This window comes from Podarcis cretensis (assembly GCF_951804945.1).
Source record: "Podarcis cretensis genome assembly, chromosome: 9".
In the NCBI taxonomy this organism is placed as follows: domain Eukaryota; kingdom Metazoa; phylum Chordata; class Lepidosauria; order Squamata; family Lacertidae; genus Podarcis; species Podarcis cretensis.
In genome coordinates, this window is record NC_137178.1 from 29,403,278 (window position 1) to 29,422,958 (window position 19,681).

At 44.6% G+C, this 19,681-nt stretch overlaps 1 protein-coding gene across 9 annotated transcripts in view; it reads right to left on the minus strand.

The window, feature by feature from the left end:
- Positions 1 to 18,208, minus strand: part of PDE5A (phosphodiesterase 5A) — a 94,916-nt gene extending 76,708 nt beyond the window's left edge. For 2 of the 9 annotated variants that reach the window (XM_079990374.1, XM_079990372.1), the window contains exon 1: positions 2,150 to 2,320. In XM_079990374.1, coding sequence (XP_079846500.1) covers positions 2,150 to 2,277 — 128 coding nt within the window. In that variant the 5' untranslated portion in view covers positions 2,278 to 2,320. The other 7 variants (XM_079990379.1, XM_079990375.1, XM_079990373.1 and 4 more) reach the window with 7 other exon arrangements.
- Positions 18,209 to 19,681: the final 1,473 nt, after the last annotated feature.

Genomic DNA, 19,681 nt, shown 5'->3' on the forward strand with positions numbered 1-19,681 from the left:
CACAAAACAATTCCCAGCATTTAAAAATGGCCATTCATCCATCTTCATGGGCTAAAAACAACAACAACCCAACACAATTTTATATCAATTCGGAACAACTTTCAGTTTCTAAGGCTACAAATCTAAACACACTTACTAAGGGGTTTGCCATGCTAAATGTGGTAGGGCTTGCTTCTGGTACAAATTTATAGGATTGCACAGATTAAGCCATGGTTAAATCTGAAGGATTTACTTCAAAGGTAACATTGATATAAACAGCCTATAAAGGAAGTATCTTAGCTTGAAAAACTGGTATTTCTCAAGGGTAGCTTAAAAGGTCCCTGTTTGACATTAAGAAAAGGTGTCCTATAATATGCTAGCATTATACATATCTAGGCAGAGATTCCACTAGGCTGCAGAACATGTAACACTGTAATATGTAATATGAACAATTAAACTATACATAATTGGGATCACATATGCATAAAATAGAATCATAGAATCATAGAGTTGGAAGAGACCACAAGGGCCATCGAGTCCAACCCCCTGCCAAGCAGGAAAATATGTCTATGCCTATCAATATATAATGCAGCTAATAAGGATAGCCGTATATAAAATACACCAAAGCATAGTTTAATGCTGTTTTAGTTGATTGCCTTTCAGTCAATTAATCAACTAAGAGAATTAAAGTAAATTAGCACATTACTGAAAGGTCAGGTATCAATGTCATTTTGAGAAATTGGGAGATAATTTAAAACTTAACCATTTCTTTTCCCCAACAGTTAAGTAGGAAAAGCCATTATTTTTCCATTTCCTGTTATAGGTACACACCATAACCGAAACAGTCTAAAATATGTGTATATGTGCATTTGCCTCTCAACTTCACTAACCAAAATCAGCTCCCGATTATTAATCAACAGAACCTTAACAGATTGATATGCAAATCAGAGCATGCTGCTCCAATGATTATGCATGCAATAATTATACTATATGCTGTACCATAAAGAGCAGAATTTATGAACATCCAAATGTGGCAAGCGTCACACAGTACATATTCACAATATATCTGGGTGCATTTAAGAACTGTTGCCAGCATCATTAGTGGCATGATGTACCAAAGTGAATGGAAGACAGAAGGGGATCACTTGACCCCATGACCTGGAACACATTAGATGCATTATGCCTATAACTACATAAAAATGCACGTAAGGATTCTGAAAGCCTGTGCCAAATATTACACAGCTGCTATGTTTGGGGTTTAATCTATTAGAGCTTTCCTGCGTAAAGTTCTTACCACAAAGCATCAGCGTTATTCCACTGCAGTTTCACCCCATTTCCACACTTTCCCTTTGCAGGCGGCGATAAACCCCCAGCACATTACACGGAAGTAACTTCCGCTGAAGTATCAGCGGCGTGAATAAGAGGCTGCATCCCCCCCCCCTCCCCAAAATGCTGCGGGCTTCAAGAAATCTTCCAACCGCGCGCAGGAGGAGCGCAATAACTTACTTCCAAACAAGTAAAAGCGCTGCAGATCAGGCGCAATGACACCTCTGCTAGCATCTCAGCCTCGCACACACACACACACCCGCCCCCAGGTTAAAGTCCTATTCTGATTTATTTACTTATTTGGGCTCGAAATCTCTGATGGGGGCATAGAGGAGAAGAGCCTGCCTGTTGAGGGAACCTTAAAAAAATGAAAAGAAAAGGCAAACAGCAGGAAGAGGAGCTTGCCAGACGCAGATGGGAGGCAATGACCCGAGCAACCTGCGAGTCAATAATTGATGGGAGCCTCTTTGCCTTACCGCACCATCCCAGGCGGAGAGGCACCGCCGCGGCCAAGTCAGGCAAAGCCCATCCACAGCCGCTTAAGGGATCCGGGAAGCCAGCGGAGCAGCAGCAGATGGCGAAGCCCTGGAGAGAAGCCCTGGAGAGATGCAAGAGGCGATCCCCGAGGCGCCCCAAAGGACAGCGCACGGAGGCCTTTGCTCGCCTGCCTCTCCACCGGGGAGCTCTGGAAACCTCTCTCTCTCTCTCTCTGCGCATCGTCCCGTCCGCTCTTTTGTTTATAACCCTTCAAAATGGAAACCTGACTCCGCTGCTAAAAATAGCCGCGATCCCGCGGGCCGAGCGGCGGGTCCTCGGCGCTCCAGGGGAAGGGGAGGAAATATACCTCGTTTTGTCTCCGAAAGGCAGCATGTCAAACAAGAAAAGGAGCCAGGAGGGAATCCAGGCGCGCGGCTTTGATCTATCTCGGCAGTAAATCTTGGCGGAACAACATCCCACCCGTCCTTCCCCCATGCATCAAAAAGGGGAAGGGAGAGAGAGAAAAAGGCAAAATAAAACCCACCCTCGCGGAGAATAAATTCCCAGAGAAAACTTCTTGTCCTGGCTGGGCTGTCACTTGAGCGGCGTGTAGCGCAGCGCTGCCCCCTGGCGGGGAGCGGGGGCCACGCCTCGTTCGCCGGCAGGGGCTTCTCTGCGTAAACTTACCGCAGAGTTGCGCTACCAACTTCTCGCCATGGATGGCCTCATCGTAGCCATCGCTTGGCAGCAAAGCAAGGAGGCACCGCTTCCCCAGCCTCCGCCAAACACCACGGTTTGCGCCCTCACGAACCCGCCTCCCCACATCTAAGCCCATTTTAGCCCAGCAGAAAGCCCTTGGCTTCCGTGTCCAAGCCCCCAAGGAAAGCCTGTGTGGTCTGCAGGCACTTGGGAATGTCACTCTGCGGAAGCTACTCCAGCTTCCCAGGGTTACCGGTATTTGGGTGAGTGGCAGCCAGGAAACAACATCTAGGCCACTTTGTGTTGAAATATAAGGGTATTAAATATAAGGAAGTAAGCAGGAGTGAGAGCTGGACCATAAAGAAGGCTGATCGCTGAAGAATTGACTCTTGAGAGTCCCATGGACTGCAAGAAGATCAAACCTCTCCATTATGAAGGAAATCAGCCCTGAGTGCTCACTGGAAGGACAGATCGTGAAGCTGAGGCTCCAGTACTTTGGCCACCTCATGAGAAGAGAAGACTCCCTGGAAAAGACCCTGATGTTGGGAAAGATGGAGGGCACAAGGAGAAGGGGACGACCAAGGACGAGATGGTTGGACAGTGTTCTTGAAGCTACCAGCATGAGTTTGACAGTGGAAGACAGAAGTGCCTGCTGTGCTCTGGTCCATAGAGTCACGAAGAGTCGCACACAACTAAACGACTAAACAACAACAACAACAAAGTGGATTTCATTCTCAAAACATGAAAGCTGCATATAAACTTTGATTTGCAACATTGGCCTTAATTTTCCTTAGGCTGAGACTGGCGAACCTGCGGCTTTCCAGATGTTCTTGGACTCCAACTTCCATCAGTCCCAGCCAGTACAGCCAATGGTCATGAATAATGGGAACTGTAGTCTAGCAACATCTGGTTCCCCCATCCCAGACCTTAGGTCCTGCCTACATGACAATTCACAGGCTCGACTCACTCTCCCTTACTGTCTCATGGACAGTGAAACTGAAGCACAATCCTCTCACCCAACACCTTCAGTATACTCAAATAAATGTCTCCCTATCCATGAATTCGCTTTTCGCCAGCCCATAGATGGCTGGAGTTTGCAAACAAGAAAAAAATAATCCCATTTGCTTTTACGGTTGTCAAATTGTCCAAAAAAGGGGGGGGCAAGGGAAGATTGCAACCCACTGGAATCTTCACTAGGATCCCATGTAACTGGGATGTCCTAAAATAAAGAAAGTCCTTTGCATTATATGGGGATGTGATTAAGGAACCCGTTTAAAAACAAACAAACGGGTAGGTCTTAAAGTAAATAGCTGGTAACCCTCAATGGAACTGGAAGCCGATGTGCGAACACACCGTCTTAAGGGATCTGCAGATCCTGTTGGCTGCAAAAGTGGACTGACAGGCGTGTCCTGTGCTTCTTTATTGAAAGCTGAATGCGGCTTACTCCAGGCTTCCCAAGAAAGAGCGCACGAGAACTGCATCCTAGCTCTGCAGGGTGTGTTTACTCCGAAAGAGCGGCATCCTAAACATTTTTCACTGGAGCTCTGATGCCGTGGAACTGCGTTCAGCAGGCCGCTCCTATGCACTTTGACTCGGAAGTTAGCCCCACAGCAGCAAGTCCAACGCGCAGCCCTCGTGGTCTGCGCGCTGGGGAGCTCGGCCTTATGCGCAGGGATCTAGTCTCGCGTGCATCTAGCAAAAGTTGTACCCAACTCTTTCAGGGCTTTGCTGGCGGGGGGGATTCTTCGGAAGCGCTCTCAACAGACGCCTGAATGTTACCTGCAGCGTGCATTATTTCAGTCTCCGGACAGGAGCATTGCTGCTGCCCTATGTGAACGAGGCGCTGAAGGGAATGGTCACGGCTCCATCTGTCGAGCCAAAAAGCGGGGTGGGGGAGAGATCTTAACTGGAGCTGGGCAACAGCCTGCCAAGCGACGGCACAGATTGCACCGCAGAGAAACCCAGGAGAATTATTTGCACGGGGAAGGGTTCGGGCAGCAACACAGAGCGCCTGTTTGTTTGTTGCTTCCAGCTTTGCAGCGAGGCTTCGCTCCGGCGAAAGGGGAGGGGAGATCTCGACCCACCTACCCCGCGCTGCGTCCCCCTCGCAGCCTGGCTCTTACCTTGTGCCTTTCCGAACGAAGTAAGAGCGGGTGAAGTCCCCGTGGTCATCCAGCCAGGCTTCCACCGCTTCCTCCTTGCTCTGCTCTTGCAGCAGCCGCGGGTGGCAGCTGCCCTCCATGGCGAGATCGTCCGCTGGCGGCAGCGAGGCGATCGCAATGCCTGCCCCGGCTGCTCCTCTCCTTACGGCTTGCTGCGGATTTCACCTCTTGACCCCGCAGCCCGCCCCCTCCGCCCCCTCCCGGGCTCTCCTCTAGTCCTGGAAAGGCGCGATCCCCCAGGCGCGCTCGGATCCCGGCGCCGGAGCCGCGAGGTCTCCACCCTGCCCCGCCCCCGGGAGCCCTGCCTATCTCCTGGTCCCAGGGCTCCCAGGTGCCTTCCCGCGGTACCCGGACCGGAGCCAGCGCCACGCCTCCTCCCCGGCGGGGATCCAGCCCCCAACGTGCCAGGCGGCCGGTTCCACCTCTCGCGCCGCGCCTGCCGCAGCTCCCCAAGGAGGGATTCCTCCTCCTCCGGCTGTCGCTGCCCGCAAAAGCCTGCGCTGAATGCTGCAAGGCGAGTCTGTCTCTCGCTCTGTCCCTTCTCCTCAAGACCTTCATTTTCGCCTCCCGCGATCGCGTGTCACTCTTCCAAGGAGATCAGAAAGGAAGGTTCAAACGTTTCATCCTACAGCCCCTGGTGGCACGTGCAGGCAGGCACGGAGAGCCTTTGCCTTTCCGTATAGGCCGCTCGCCGAGAGCGCTTGTTGACTTGCGGTGTGCACGTGTGAATGCATCGGGCAGGAAACGGAAGGGGTAGGTGTGGAAGGTCTGAACCCTGGCAGTGCCCCCTTCAAATTACAAAAGGATAAAATAGAGGGCACACTGGCTTCTTACTATTGAGCGTCTTGTATGAAAGTGCCCCCAGAACGCAAGTGAGTCCCTGTAACATAGTTTGTGGTCAAGTTTGAAGTCTTTAAGTGTGAGAGAAAAATAATGAAAAACGCATTGTTTGCTTGGCTCTCAGTCATTGGCACAGCTGTTGTACACTGGGCAAGCTGCAAAAAAATCTCTTGTATGAAAATGTCCCCAAAGCAGAGTGCTAGATTCTACACTTCAGGGAGATGCGAGCATTAAAAAGAAAACACGTCCCTTATTTTGCCAGAGCTCACGTCCTCTGTTGGCAGTAATGTAAGTTTAATCATTAATGGAAATTAAACGTCTGTTCCATCATTCTTTCCCGATAGTTTATCCCAACCCATTTTCACTTTGCTGTCCAGCTACTTTATGTTCCTGTTTACGATGCCAGCCTTGACACAATTGTTTTGCTGCATACTCTGAGTCAGCCCAGCCGTGCGGTGAATACAGAGGGCAGCTGGCCAAATAGTGACTTAGTGTTGGCACAATTAAGCCAGTGATCTTGCTGTGTGGTGAGAAAAACCTTATCACATTACTGTATCTTGTAAGACACCCAGGCAACAAAAGGGGTGTAGTTGGAGTCTCTTTGCCACATGGCAAGAAGATGAAGACAACTAGTTTAAAAATGGTTACACATCAGTGTTGATAAACAGGAATCTGTGCTTATTTACTGGCAATCAGCCCACATTTTACTGCTTCTATTTGGCTGAATCTGCCATTCTGAAACACATCTCTTAATGTTAGCATAAATGTGTTTACCTGAATGTGCTTTAAATATGAAGGATGAAAGCACTTAACAGTGAATGCATTTAAAAGGAAAGTGGAGGCGTAGCCACCTCCACCTCTGACCTTCGCAGGTTCATTTGGCTTTACATGCAGCTGAAGCCTGAGGCTGTATGCACACAACTTCCCCCAAAGAATCTTGGGAACTGTAGTTTGTAAAGGGTGCTGGGAGCTGTAGCTCTGTGAGAGATAAAACTACAGTTTCCAGGATTCTTTAGGAAGAGCAGTGTGGGACTTCCGGTTTGGATCGCAAGCAGCAAGGGAGCGCGGAGAAGCTGCTGAAGGGCTTCTCCGAGCTGCACGGGGGGCTTTTGGGGCAACGCAAAGGCACTGCGACCCCAAAACCTCAAGGGGGGCCCCCTTGAGGGAAGCGCAAACCAGCAGCGTTGGAATGGTTCCAGAGTTCCTCCGGGTTTTTTCATTTTTTGGAAGACTCGGGAGCGACGGGACTGAGAAACGCGAATTGGTAAGCCCTGCGGACCCCGTGTGGCGATGCCTCTAGCTCTCACTGAAAAGGCGACAAATTTCTGTAATTTTAAGAACAGACGCCCTTGGTGCTGAGCGATATATTTTGGGATTGAAAATTGAAGGATAGAAACTAAGGTGCGCTGGATGTTAACAGATTAAGACAAGGAGCCCTGGCTCGTATTTCGGATTTAAGATGGCGCTGGGACTAAAATCATAAGAGTGAGACAAAGAAACTAATACTCACCCGCTGTAGAAACGGAGAAGTGAAAGTCCTCGCTGGCGGTTATGCGAGGCAAGGGAAACGAAACAAGAGAGAAGTAGCTAAAAGAAAGAAAACTTTAGAAACTTTGTATCGTATTGGGTGAACACGAAGGAATAAGAGGAGGAATCAAAGGGCTTGCGGAAAGGACGCAACGGAGGCTATATTTAGAAGCAGAAGAACAAGGGAGGGAGAGGGAGAGCAGAGCAGACGGAACGTATACAGACCGTAATGGCGCTGAATAAGTAAATGTTTTCCCACCTACTTAGCTCTGACGATGGACTTTAATTTATATTACTAAAAATTGGATAAAGAATTGGGAATTCCGACCTCCCCCTCTCGATTTTTTGGTGGACTTTACCCTCCTTTACCCTTCACAAACAGCGGGAGGGAAATCCGCGTAAGACCCGTGTTCATACGACTTGCTAGTATTTACCTCCTCTCTCAGTAATCCAGCTGGACATTATCTACCCTGCCTGGTTCATAAAGGACTTAATTTATATCCTTGGAAATAATCCCGCGTGAAGAAGGCTGCAACACCTTTTGGATTTGACCCCGCTGAGGGAACAACAGACCATCCCGAACTCCTGAATACCTCTCCTCGCACAGCCCCCCGACCGAAATGCTCCAGTAGGGAGGCTGCAAAGTTAAGAAGCTGGAACCTAACTGGATCTTTCCCCTTTCTATGGACTACCTTTGCACTACAGAGGAATCCTGAAAATCTTGGAACTCTCCGCCCCTTTGGAACCTTCCGTCTCTTCTTTTCTTCCCCCCCCTTCCCTATTCTTCCGTCCCCCCCCCTCCCCTTTATTAATCTTGGCATTTTTGGCAGGAACATTATCCAGATAGCTTTCTAAATACTGCCTACCCCCCGTGGAAACGGATTAAGCCAAACAAGTGGCTGAAAACCGCCTAAAAGAAGGAGAAATAAACTGTCTTAACTGGAAAACATAACAAAGCTTGGATATTTGAGTATACATACAAATTTCCTATCTACTCTTATTATTCCGTCTCTTCTTTTGTTTCCCCTTTTTCCTTGTTCCCTCCTTTCCTCCCTTTTTCCTCCCCACTTCCTTTCCTCTTCCTTTTTTTTTCCTTTTACAGCTTTTTCAATATCTAAGTGTAATAACTCCCCAAGTTGGCTGTACTATATTGTACCATCATATCTTGTATATTGTTAGCAAGTTGTGATCTTGCCTGATTACCGAAATTTAGATGGGTGGTAGATGAGACCCAAAGTAATCAATGAAGACCTGAAGATAAAATTTCAGACGTGAAAATCTATAAAAAGGGAGTGTAAAAGAGCCGGACAGATTAAGATAACATTTGTAAGGTGGGAGATATCTGATTGCTGACTCTGATAAGGTGGTTTTATTTTGAGCTAGGTGGTTAGATCAGGATTATTATCTGAAGGGTGGGAACACCTGACAGTGGAACTTGACAATAGTGTCTTAACCTGACTTAGAGAAGATCAGTGCATTTCCTTCTGAGAAAACAAAACTACTTAAGATTGTGCGCCCCCTTGGGGAGAGACATAAGAAATTAAATTTCGTTTAAAATTAAGGAGGGGAGGGGGAGGGCAGAGACTGGGGAGATGGCGGGAAAGGACGGGAAAAAGTCAGTAGGAACACCATCAGAGAGGAAAACCTCGCAAAAAGAGGAAATCAAAGATCTAGATATATTATGGATGAAAATAAAGGAAGAATTTAAACAGAATGAAAGTCACATGGAGAGAAAATTAGGAGAGATGCAGGACTCCATTGACAAGAAGATAGAGGGTGTGGTAGGGGAACTGTCAAATAAGATAAAAGAACTAACGTCCCGATCAAAGTCCTTAGAAGACTCAAACAAAAAAATACAAAGAGAGATGAAAGATCAGAAAAAGGAGGCTGAGAAATTAAAGGAGAATTTTGGAGAACTGAGCAGAAGCCAAGACCAAGTTCTGGACAACTTAGCACTGATGGAAATGAAACAAAAACAGCTGAATTTAAAATTTAGAGGAGTAGGAGAAGAAACCAACGAGGATATCAAAGGAAAAATGATTAAAGAATTGGCGAGGTGGTTAGTACTGGAGGAGGAGGAAGTTGCACAAACAATAGAAAATGCCTTTAGAATAAAAATAAGACCTAATCAAAACAAACTGAAAAAGGTCCCAGGAGACTGTTTAGTGATTTTCAAATCAATAGAGATGAGAAACATAATCTTAAGAGAAAGTTACCAGAAGAAATTGGTAATTGATGGCAGGCCAATTATTATTTTTAAAGAAATACCTACCAGACTTCTACGTAAGAGAGAGGGATACAAACAGCTAGTAAGTACATTAAAAAAGAACGGCATACAACACAGATGGGAATTCCCTGAAGGGATTTCCTTCTTTTATAAGGAAAAAAGATTTAAGATTACTGAAAGCCAGGAAGTCAGCAAATTTCTGCGTAGATACGATAAGGATCTTGGGAGGATGGAGGAAAGACATGGGGGGAAGGGTGGAGATGGGGAGGAGAGGAGGGGCGAGAGAGGAGCGGAGGGAGGGGGGAGGGGGAGGAGAGGGGAGAAGTGGAGGAGGACGAAGTGGAAGAGGAAGAAGGAGAAACAGAAAGTAAAACCACCCGAATCTAAATTGACAAATTACTGGCTTATCAGTAGACAAAAGGAATAATGAATCTCAATATTTTAACGTGGAATGTAAATGGTTTGAATGAAAAAAACTAAAAGGAATAAAATTGTAAGTGTTTTGAAAAAGAAAAAATTGGATGTAATCTGTATACAAGAGACTCACGTAACCAAAAAGCACAAACATGTTTTGTTAAATAAGAATTTAGGAATAGAATTGAAAATAAAAGGCGTACCGCAGGGGGGCTTCAGATGGAGGCTGAATGAATATTTATTAGACAGTGACGAGGTTATTGAAAAAGCCAAAGTTACTTTAAAAGATTACTTTGATCTGAACCTCAATGCAGAAACAAATATAGAAGTGGTTTGGGATGCCAGTAAGGCGGTTCTAAGAGGTTTCTTTATTCATCAAAATAACTACAAGAAGAAAACAAGACAGCAAAAGAAGGAAGAAATTCTCAGACAGCTAAGGGAATGTGAGAAAAAACTAATAGAAAACCCAAAAGACGAGCAAAGCATACAAACAATAAAAATATTACAAACACAATATTCGATGTTAACAAATCAAGAGGTTGAATGGAAAATTAGGCTAATGAAGCAAAAATATTTTGAATCAGCAAATAAAACGGGAAAATTACTAGCCTGGCAACTGAGAAGAAGACAAAAGCAAAAGGTGATAAATAAAATAAAGGTAGAGGAAGAATTGATTGAGGACCCAAAAAGAATACAAAAAACTTTTCTCAAATTTTATGAGAAGCTATACAAGAAAGGAGAGGAAAATTTAACTCAAATAGAAAGATATTTTGAGAACTGTAAAGGGAAGACTATAACAGAAGAAGAAAGAGCTCAACTAAATAAACCTATAAAAACAGAAGAAATCCAAAATGCGATAAAAAAAATGAAATTAGGAAAGGCACCGGGACCGGATGGGTTATCTGCTAAATACTATAAAGTCTTGGGAAATCAATTGTTACCAACGCTTTGTGATACCATGAACAATATCCTAAGAGGAGGAAGAATACCTGAATCCTGGAGGGAGGCACACATAACGTCAATTCCTAAATCAGATACGGATAAACTGAACATTAAGAACTATAGGCCGATATCCTTACTAAATAACGATTATAAAATTTACGCTGATATTATGGCAAGTAGACTGAAAAAGTGTTTAACAAATCTAATCTACAAAGACCAGGCGGGTTTCCTCCCAAACAGGTTTTTGAAAGACAATGTAAGACATATTATAAATATAACTGAATATCTGGAGATTAACAATGATGTACCTGCGGCCTTGATTTTCATAGACGCGGAAAAGGCGTTCGATAACGTTTCTTGGTTGTTCCTACTAAAATCCATGGAGAAGGCAAAGATAGAGGGCGAATTTTTGAAAGGAATAGAGGCAATATACTCAGCCCAATCTGCCAAATTGATAATAAACAATAATCTTACAAGCACATTTAAAATCGAAAAAGGAACAAGGCAGGGATGCCCTCTCTCCCCGCTTTTATTCATTATGGTATTGGAAGTGTTAGTGAACAGAATAAGATCGATACCAGAGATCCAAGGGATTAAAGTAGGAATAAAAGAATACAAACTAAAAGCCTACGCAGACGACCTGGTTTTAACCTTGGAAGAGCCGCAAGAAAGTATTAGCAAAGCGCTGGAGACACTAGAGGAATATGGCAAGCTATCCGGCTTTAAAGTGAATAAATTAAAGACAAAAATGATGATAAAGAACCTGGGCAATGAAGAAAGAGAAAAATTAGAGAAACAATATGGAATCAAGGTGGCTAAAAAAATAAAATATTTAGGAATTTGGCTCACACCAAAAAATATAAACTTAATTCAAGACAATTACTCGACCACGTGGAAAGAAATTAAAAAAGACTTAGATGTGTGGAATAGAATCAAACTCTCGTGGATGGGTAGGATGGAGACAATAAAAATGAATGTACTTCCAAAAATGCTGTTCCTGTTCCAAAATATCCCCGTAATCAGAGGGCCCAAATTATTTAAAGATTGGCAGAAAACTCTTTCAAGATTCATATGGCAGGGGAAAAGGCCGAGGATTAAATTCAAATTACTCACGGACCGAAAGGAAAGAGGGGGCTTCGCAGTCCCAAATTTAAAACTATACTATGAGGCCGCCTGCTTATGTTGGGTTAAAGATTGGATAACCCTAGAGAATACTGACCTGCTAGATTTGGAAGGGGCCGACAATAGGTTTGGCTGGCATGCCTACTTGTGGTCAAACAAAGAGAAGGTCCACAAAGGGTTCTCAAGTCACATCATTAGGGGTCCACTGTACGAAGTTTGGGGAAAAAACAGAAAACTGTTAGAATGGAGAACACCCTGGTGGCTGTCCCCAACAGATATCCTAATAATCAAAAAAATAAATATGGAAGAGCAAAGATTGACATATGAAGACCTTTTAATAAGATCTAAAGACAGTTGGAAACTAAGACCGTATGAAGAGCTGAAAGGAAAATTAACAGGCTGGCTACAATATCATCAGATAAACGCAATATGGACAGAAGACAAAAAAATTGGAATGAATGAAAAGAAAACCAAATTTCAGATTGAAATAATCGAAAGCAAAACTAAATTACTCTCTAAAATGTATGATATTTTACTGGAATGGGACACAAAAGATGAGGAAATTAAGGAGGTAATGGTCAAATGGGCGATAGATCTGGGGCACAACATAGAATATGAAAAATGGTCAAAATTATGGAATGAGGGAATGAAATTCACGGCAAGTGTTGCAATTAGAGAAAACTTAGAGAAGATGATTTATAGGTGGTATATTACACCAGAAAAACTAAGCAAGATGTATAAGACCGGAAATAAGGCCTGCTGGAAATGCAAAATAAAAGAAGGCAATTTTATACATATGTGGTGGAGGTGTGAGGAGATAAAAAAAATTGGAATTTGATATATAATGAGTTAAAAAAAATATTTAGATACACATTCCCTAAAAACCAGAGGCCTTCTTACTAGGTATTATTGGAGAAGAAATTAGGAAAGAAGACAAAACCTTGTTTCAATATTCGACAGCAGCGGCCAGAATGCTAATTGCACAAAATTGGAAAGGTACAAATATACCAACGGTGAAGGATTGGCAAACAAAATTATTTGAATTTGTTGAGTTGGCAAAAATGACGCAAAGAATTAGAAATCAAAAAAATACAAAGTTAAAGGATGATTGGAATAAATTCATGGTCTATATTGAGGGTAATTATAAAAATCTACCAACTATAGCAGGTCTGTTATAAAACTTACGATGTATGAACTAACAATCCAATACCAGCTGTAAAAAATGAAGTTTTTAATATCAGAAACCCGAATTCAACAGGGAAGGAAGTCAGTCGGTGTATTTTAAACATGCACTCAAATTTGTTATATGTATTAGCTTTTTTGTTCTTTCTTTTTTCTATGTACTCTTTTCTTCTTTATTTTGTTTTTTCGTTGTTGGTGTAGTTTCCCCCCCCCCTTTTTTCTGTTTGTGTTGTAAATGAAACTTAATAAAAAAGAATTAAAAAAAAATAGGAAGAGCAGTGTGGCTTAAGTATGATGTGTATGCATTCTATGAAAAAGCATGCTTCATGTAGTTTCTACATTTACACTTGGAAGTTATTCAGATGGTTGACTTGAGTGTACATCCCTTCCCCCTTTTGAACTTTGCACATTAGTCCAGGCAAAATCCTGATGGTATCCTACTTATTCTTACACAATTATTGTTGATGTAAAAGACCGATGGCAAAATGAGCTCTGTGTGTGAGGCAGAGACTGCGTATATACGCACTGTGTGTTCTGCGTCTTGGGAAGGAAAGCACTGTGGATAATAAGAACATACCAAGAGCCCTACTAGATCAAACCCAAAGGTCCATCCAACATCCTGTTTCCCACAGGGATCAAACAGATGCATTTGGGAAGCCCAGAATCAGGACAGGAAGGCTCTACTCCATCTCTGTGGTTTCCCCCACAACTACTACTTTCCTCTGAATTGGAGGGATGCCCCAGTTACTCCTGTGTGCCTTGGAGGGTCTTTTGTTTTCCCAAAGTTAAACAGACTAATTTGAATGAATGGGAAATATCTTCAAATACACATGGAAGGTTGCTGAAAACGTAATCTGCGTAACTCTGAAAACCATCACACAAGAAAGAAAAGCCAAGTTTAAGGCTACAAAACATCCCATACATTTACAGAACACACCCCATACAATTCTGGGAACTGTAACTGGTTAAGAGTGCTGGGAATTGTAGCTCTGTGGGGTGTGTACTGCAGTTCCCAGGTTCCTGTGTGGTTTAAATGTATGGGGTGGATGCAGCCAAGAAGGGAATGTGCAAAGAGAAGAGAAAACATACATCTTGGCTCCATATCACAAAAGCAAACGAATGTTCAGATTATCTAAACAGAACATTGGTGCTGACAGGATTAAAGGAAAGACTTACGAAGCTGTTTTGAAATCAAAGAGCCCACATTTTGAACAAATGCAGGCAGCATGTTGTGATTATGAATGATCTGCTGTTTGTAGCATGGAGTGGCTGGTGGTTGCACAGATGTTTAAGACATGGGTGGAAAGAAGGGGGCCACCAATGTGAGGGTGAACATTTGGATTTAGCTGCAAGTGTTGCTCAGTGTCAGAATGACCTAGCAGTTTGGGGCAATCCTTTCATATTCCTTTCAGGTACCATCACACCATACTACTAAAGACCTGGCTTTGTTGACTTAGCCTAGGAAGTCTGAAAGGCTGTATTCAGCAGCCACAGAGTGATGAGTGGTTTCCTCCACACTGGCTCTACGTTCTGTTTCCTTCGCTCCTAGCTGGGCAGAGAAGCTATAGCCAGGGAGAGAGAGAGAGAGAGAGAGAGTAGGAAGTGGCCCGTTTATGAAGTCGAAATCAGTCTCTACCATATGTGTCGCAATTGTGCAGAGCAGTTAACTCAAACATTAAGGATAGGCTGAATGTGTGAAAGATGTCAGAGGAAGGATGCTTCTGATTACAGTTGCTGGAAACCGCTGGAAGATGGGGGGCTGTTGCTCTCAAGTCCTATTTGCAGGCTTCCCAAGGGCACCTGGTTGACCACTGTGAGAACAGGATACTGGACTTGCCTGTGTTCATGCTCTTAGGTGAACCATGACCTAGGTATTCATAGAGACCAAAAGCCAAACATGTGAATTTCTTGCATTGGCTTGGGTTAGACTGGGATTGCTCTGAGGTCCCATATAGCTCTGTGATTCCACAAAGTTTGGGGTAATGTATTCTTTGTCCAAAGTACACTATAATTTTAATCACTAGGAACAATGTACTTGGAGCTTCGGCAGAGGCCTCATCAAGTTTCTGTCCCACATCATTTTTTATTTTTTTAAGTGAGTTATTCTGTAGGACCCTGCAATCCTGTGTACTTAATGCAGCTTATCGGTCACAGCTGGGCCCAGCAGCTGGACTGGCTCTGGTGAATGGTTTGGATTATTTAAATTCTTGAACACAGAGCGGAAGCAGTAAGCTCTGGAAGTGTAGTTTATTAAGGGTGTTGAGAGCTGTTAGGAAAGCCTTATTCCCCTCACAAAGGTACAGTTGCCAGAGTTTCCTGTGAAGAGAGATTTGATTGTTAAACCGCTCTAGAAAGTGCTGCTCTGCAAGGGAAATAGGTGTCTCCTAAGAAGTCTCAGCAGGGACGCGGGTGGCGCTGTGGCTTAAACCACAGAGCCTAGGACTTGCCAATCAGAAGGTCGGCGGTTCGAATCCTCACGATGGGGTGAGTTCCCGTTGTTCGGTCCCTGCTCCTGCCAACCTAGCAGTTCGAAAGCACGTCAAAGTGCAAGTAGACAAATAGGTACCGCTCCAGCGGGAAGGTAAACAGCATTTCCGTGCACTGCTCTGGTTTGCCAGAAGTGGCTTAGTCATGCTGGCCACATGACCCGGAAGCTGTACGCCAGCTCCCTCGACCAATAAAGCGAGATGAGCGCCGCAACCCCAGAGTCAGTCACGACTGGACCTAATGGTCAGGGGTCACTTTACCTTTACCTTTAAGAAGTCTCAGCACACTTAATAAACTACAACTCCCATAATTATTTGGAGGAAGAGCTATGACTGTTTCAAGTGGTATCATGGTGCTTTAAATGTTATGATGTGGTTGTGGTCTACGCCAAGAAGAAGCCTGTTCTTTTTGAGAAACAAGAGGAATGCTGGAAAGTTGGGCTCCAACCCACTGTTTCTTGTATAAGTCGTAAGGAAAGAAACACAGAGCAGTGCTGGTGCGCAGCTCCCATTTATCCCAGAATGGCTCATGCTGTAAAGGTTTTCAGTGCAAGTGCCCTTTGTTCCTTAAGCCAAGTTAGCTGCAAGCCATTATGTATGAAACATTGCCCTAATGGTGCCACCCAGAAATGTAAGAGGAACACCAAAGGGACTTGTGAAGAACCTTTTCTGGACGATCGGGGCTGAATATTAGTTAGATTAATTGCTTACTGAATTATTTAAAACAGGAAGCCACCAATAATAGCATTATTTATATGACAAGTGGAACACGTGCCCATAAACCAAAGCTCAAAGGGGGCAGAGTCCATAGAAGAACAAAGCAAGAGGGAAGTTGCTTAGCAGCTGTGTTTGTAGTTCAAAGATATCGACCATCACAGGCTTACGAAGCCTTTGGGCAATGAACTGGAGACTGCAGCATGCCGTTTGCTGCAGGCTTCCTGAAAATACTTGATCCCCCCTGATTTATATTGAATGAAAAGGATTTAAGAACCGGCAGCACCAAAATGGATTTTGTCTTCTATATGCATCGCCAATTATGCTGAGCACTGAAAGGAGGTAGTTGGGAGGAAAGATTTTCTTCTGCCAATATGGACCTTGTAACCAGTATAGTTTAGTGGGAAGAGTATTGGACTAGGGCTTGGGAGACCAGGGTTCAAATCCCTAAAGGTAAAGGGACCTCTGACCATTAGGTCCAGTTGCAGACGACTCTGGGGTTGTGGCGCTCATCTCGCTTTATTGGCCGAGGGAGCTGGCGTACAGCTTCCGGGTCATGTGGCCAGCATGACTAAGCCACTTCTGGCAAACCAGAGCAGTGCACGGAAACGCTGTTTACCTTCCTGACGGAGCGATACCTATTTATCTACTTGCACTTTGATGTGCTTTCGAACTGCTAGGTTGGCAGGAGCAGGAACCGAACAACGGGAGCTCACCCCGTCGTGAGGATTTGAACCGCCGACCTTCTGATCGTCAAGTCCTAGGCTCTGTGGTTTAACCCACAGCGCTACCCGCGTCCCTACTCAAATCCCTACTCAGCCATGAAACTCACTGTGTGTCCTTGGGCCAATCACTGCCTCTCAGCCTAACCAATATTACATGGTTCAAGTGCAGACCTGGTAATACGTTGTCCTGTGCAAGGCCAAACTTTGACACACACACCCCAGCCCTTGTGCTGCCTTTCCCAAAACTGGCAAAGCAAGATGCTGGGCTTTGAGAAGGAGGTGTGAGGCTCTGGCAGGGTCCTAGAGCTATCCCATCTCATGCCCAAAGTAAACACTTGCCCAGCTTTGGGAAAGAGGAAGAGGACTCTAGGACCCTGTCAGAGTCCTCATGCCTCGGGCAAGTGGTTACTGGACTTTGAGAAGGCACCCTCCTTGGCTGCAGACTCAGTGCCCCCACACTGCTTGCAGTGCCCTAAATCTGCCTCTACAGGGCTGTTGTGAAGATTAAATGAGAAAAGGAAGAACCATGTACACCACCTTGGACAAAAGGTTGAATGTAAATGCAACAAAATAAGGGACGCAGGTGGCGCTGTGGGTTAAACCACAGAGCCTAGGACTTGCCGATCAGAAGGTTGGCAGTTCGAATCCCCGCAACGGGGTGAGCTCCCGTTGCTCGGACCCTGCTCCTAGCAGTTCGAAAGGATGTCAAAGTGCAAGTAGATAAATAGGTACCACTCCAGCAGGAAGGTAAATGGCGTTTCCGTGTGCTGCTCTGGTTTGCCAGAAGCGGCTTAGTCATACTGGCCACATGATCTGGAAGCTGTACGCCGGCTCCCTTGGCCAATAAAGCGAGATGAGCGCCGCAACCTCAGAGTTGGCCATGACTGGACCTAGTGGTCAGGGATCCCTTTACCTTTAAATGCAACAAATAAATAAAACCACATGTTTTCTGAGCATTTTGTTCCTAATACAGACTGAGCTCCATATCTAGTTATTCCACTTTCTTTAGTCAAACTTTAGTCCTATGGATGTTGCAGGACTCCAACTCAGCCAGCATGACAGATGATGGGAGGTGTTGCCCAACCAAATCTGGAGGGCCACAAGTTCCCATCTCATACCCTCCAACATGATGCAGCCCATTCTTCAGGATAGGACTGCTTACACTATCAGACAACTTGTTGATATTCATCCTGATTTGCTTGCACAAAACTTAGGCGGATCAGCTTCACATAATAATTTAAATGGCAAAATGTGTCTTACAGGAGAGAGGAAAACTGCAACCAAACACTTACTTTAGAAACTGAGTTGGCAGCAGTGCAGGCACCGAAAACACTTCTGAGGAGAAATGTAGAAAAATGCTTCCTCTGTAATGGCTGTAGTGCTTGCGATGCCTCTAAATCACTGCAAAACCAAAATGGAAAACAAAAAGAAAGTTTTAAAAGAAAGCTTCTAGAGAGATGAGGACAGCAAAGAAGCAGCCATCTCAAGGAAGACCACAAAGCATGAAATAAGGAAATATAAAGGTAGGACACGGTATGGGAAGAGCACTACAGTCTATAAGGGACTTGATGAATGTCTGGAAACTTCCATTGGGTTAGAGTGGAGCAGCCAAGCTTGTTTCTGGGGTTAGCAGGACTGACCAAATTAAGCCAATTTCATGTCATATTCATTGTATTTCAATTTGTTTCCAAGCTCAATGCAAGGAGCTAGCATGGACCTTTCAGGCACCCAACTGGACCAATATATCTCAGGATTCTCCTTTGTGAACCTGCCTGAGATCTGGGGTTCTGAAGCACTCCTTGTCCCTTTGCCAAGAGAAGTGCAGTTGGTGCAAACAGGAGATAGGGCCTTTCCAGTTGTGGCACCTAAACTATGGGATAGTTTTCAAAAAGAGATTTGTTTGGTCCTTTCCTCTGTATCTGGTTTTAAAACAGGCTCTTAATAATGGCTCATCCCAGCATGAAATATTTAGTAGATCCTTTGGCATGAGACCATATCTGGGAGAGACCTGGGAGAAAGCATTTTCTGTGACAGTCCCCAAAGTGAGCCCAAATGGGAATTCCCTCACCACAGAAGTGGGTCTAGCATCTTCATTGTATAGCAAGAATTATATCTGGGAATGGGAATGGGAATCTTTGTTGGAGGCTAATTAATTAAAAAGAGAGAGAAGAGCGGAAATGTTAGCATGTTTCAAATCTAATTCTAATCATAATTCCTTCTTACATTTTGTTCTTTCCCACATCACTTTAAGTCCTATAGACTTCATAGATGGGGTGCTGTGGAATGAGACAGAACTTTGTTCAGATGCCAATGAAAATCAGAGCCGGAGTAGTGCTGCTCATCATGCTTTGTTGAGTTGCTATAGCTGTGGACAGAAAGCAGCTTGTGGTGGTTCTCTGGGCCCAAGGCATGAAGGCAGGTTGTTCATTCCCCTAGTTCCCCGTGGAGGAATTTCCAGATCAAAGTGCATGTGGTAGACTCTGAAAAGATGCGATGGAGTGAATCTGAGACTTGAGTGCAGCCTTCTCTGACCTGGTGGCCCGTGATCTGCCATTCTCTATCTTGGGTCCCTAGATGTTGTTGGACTACAACTCACATCATCTCTGATCACTGGTCCTGCTAGCTAGGGATGGTGGGAGTTGTAGTCCAACAAAATATGGGGACCCAAGGTTGAAAAATCCTGAGCAGATGCTTTGGACTATGTAACCTTCAGAGTGTTAGATCAGGAAAAATACAGTGGTACCTCGGGTTAAGTACTTACCGGTAATTCGTTCCAGAGGTCCGTACTTAACCTGAAACTGTTCTTAACCTGAAGCACCACTTTAGCTAATGGGGCCTCCTGCTGCTGCCGCGCCACCA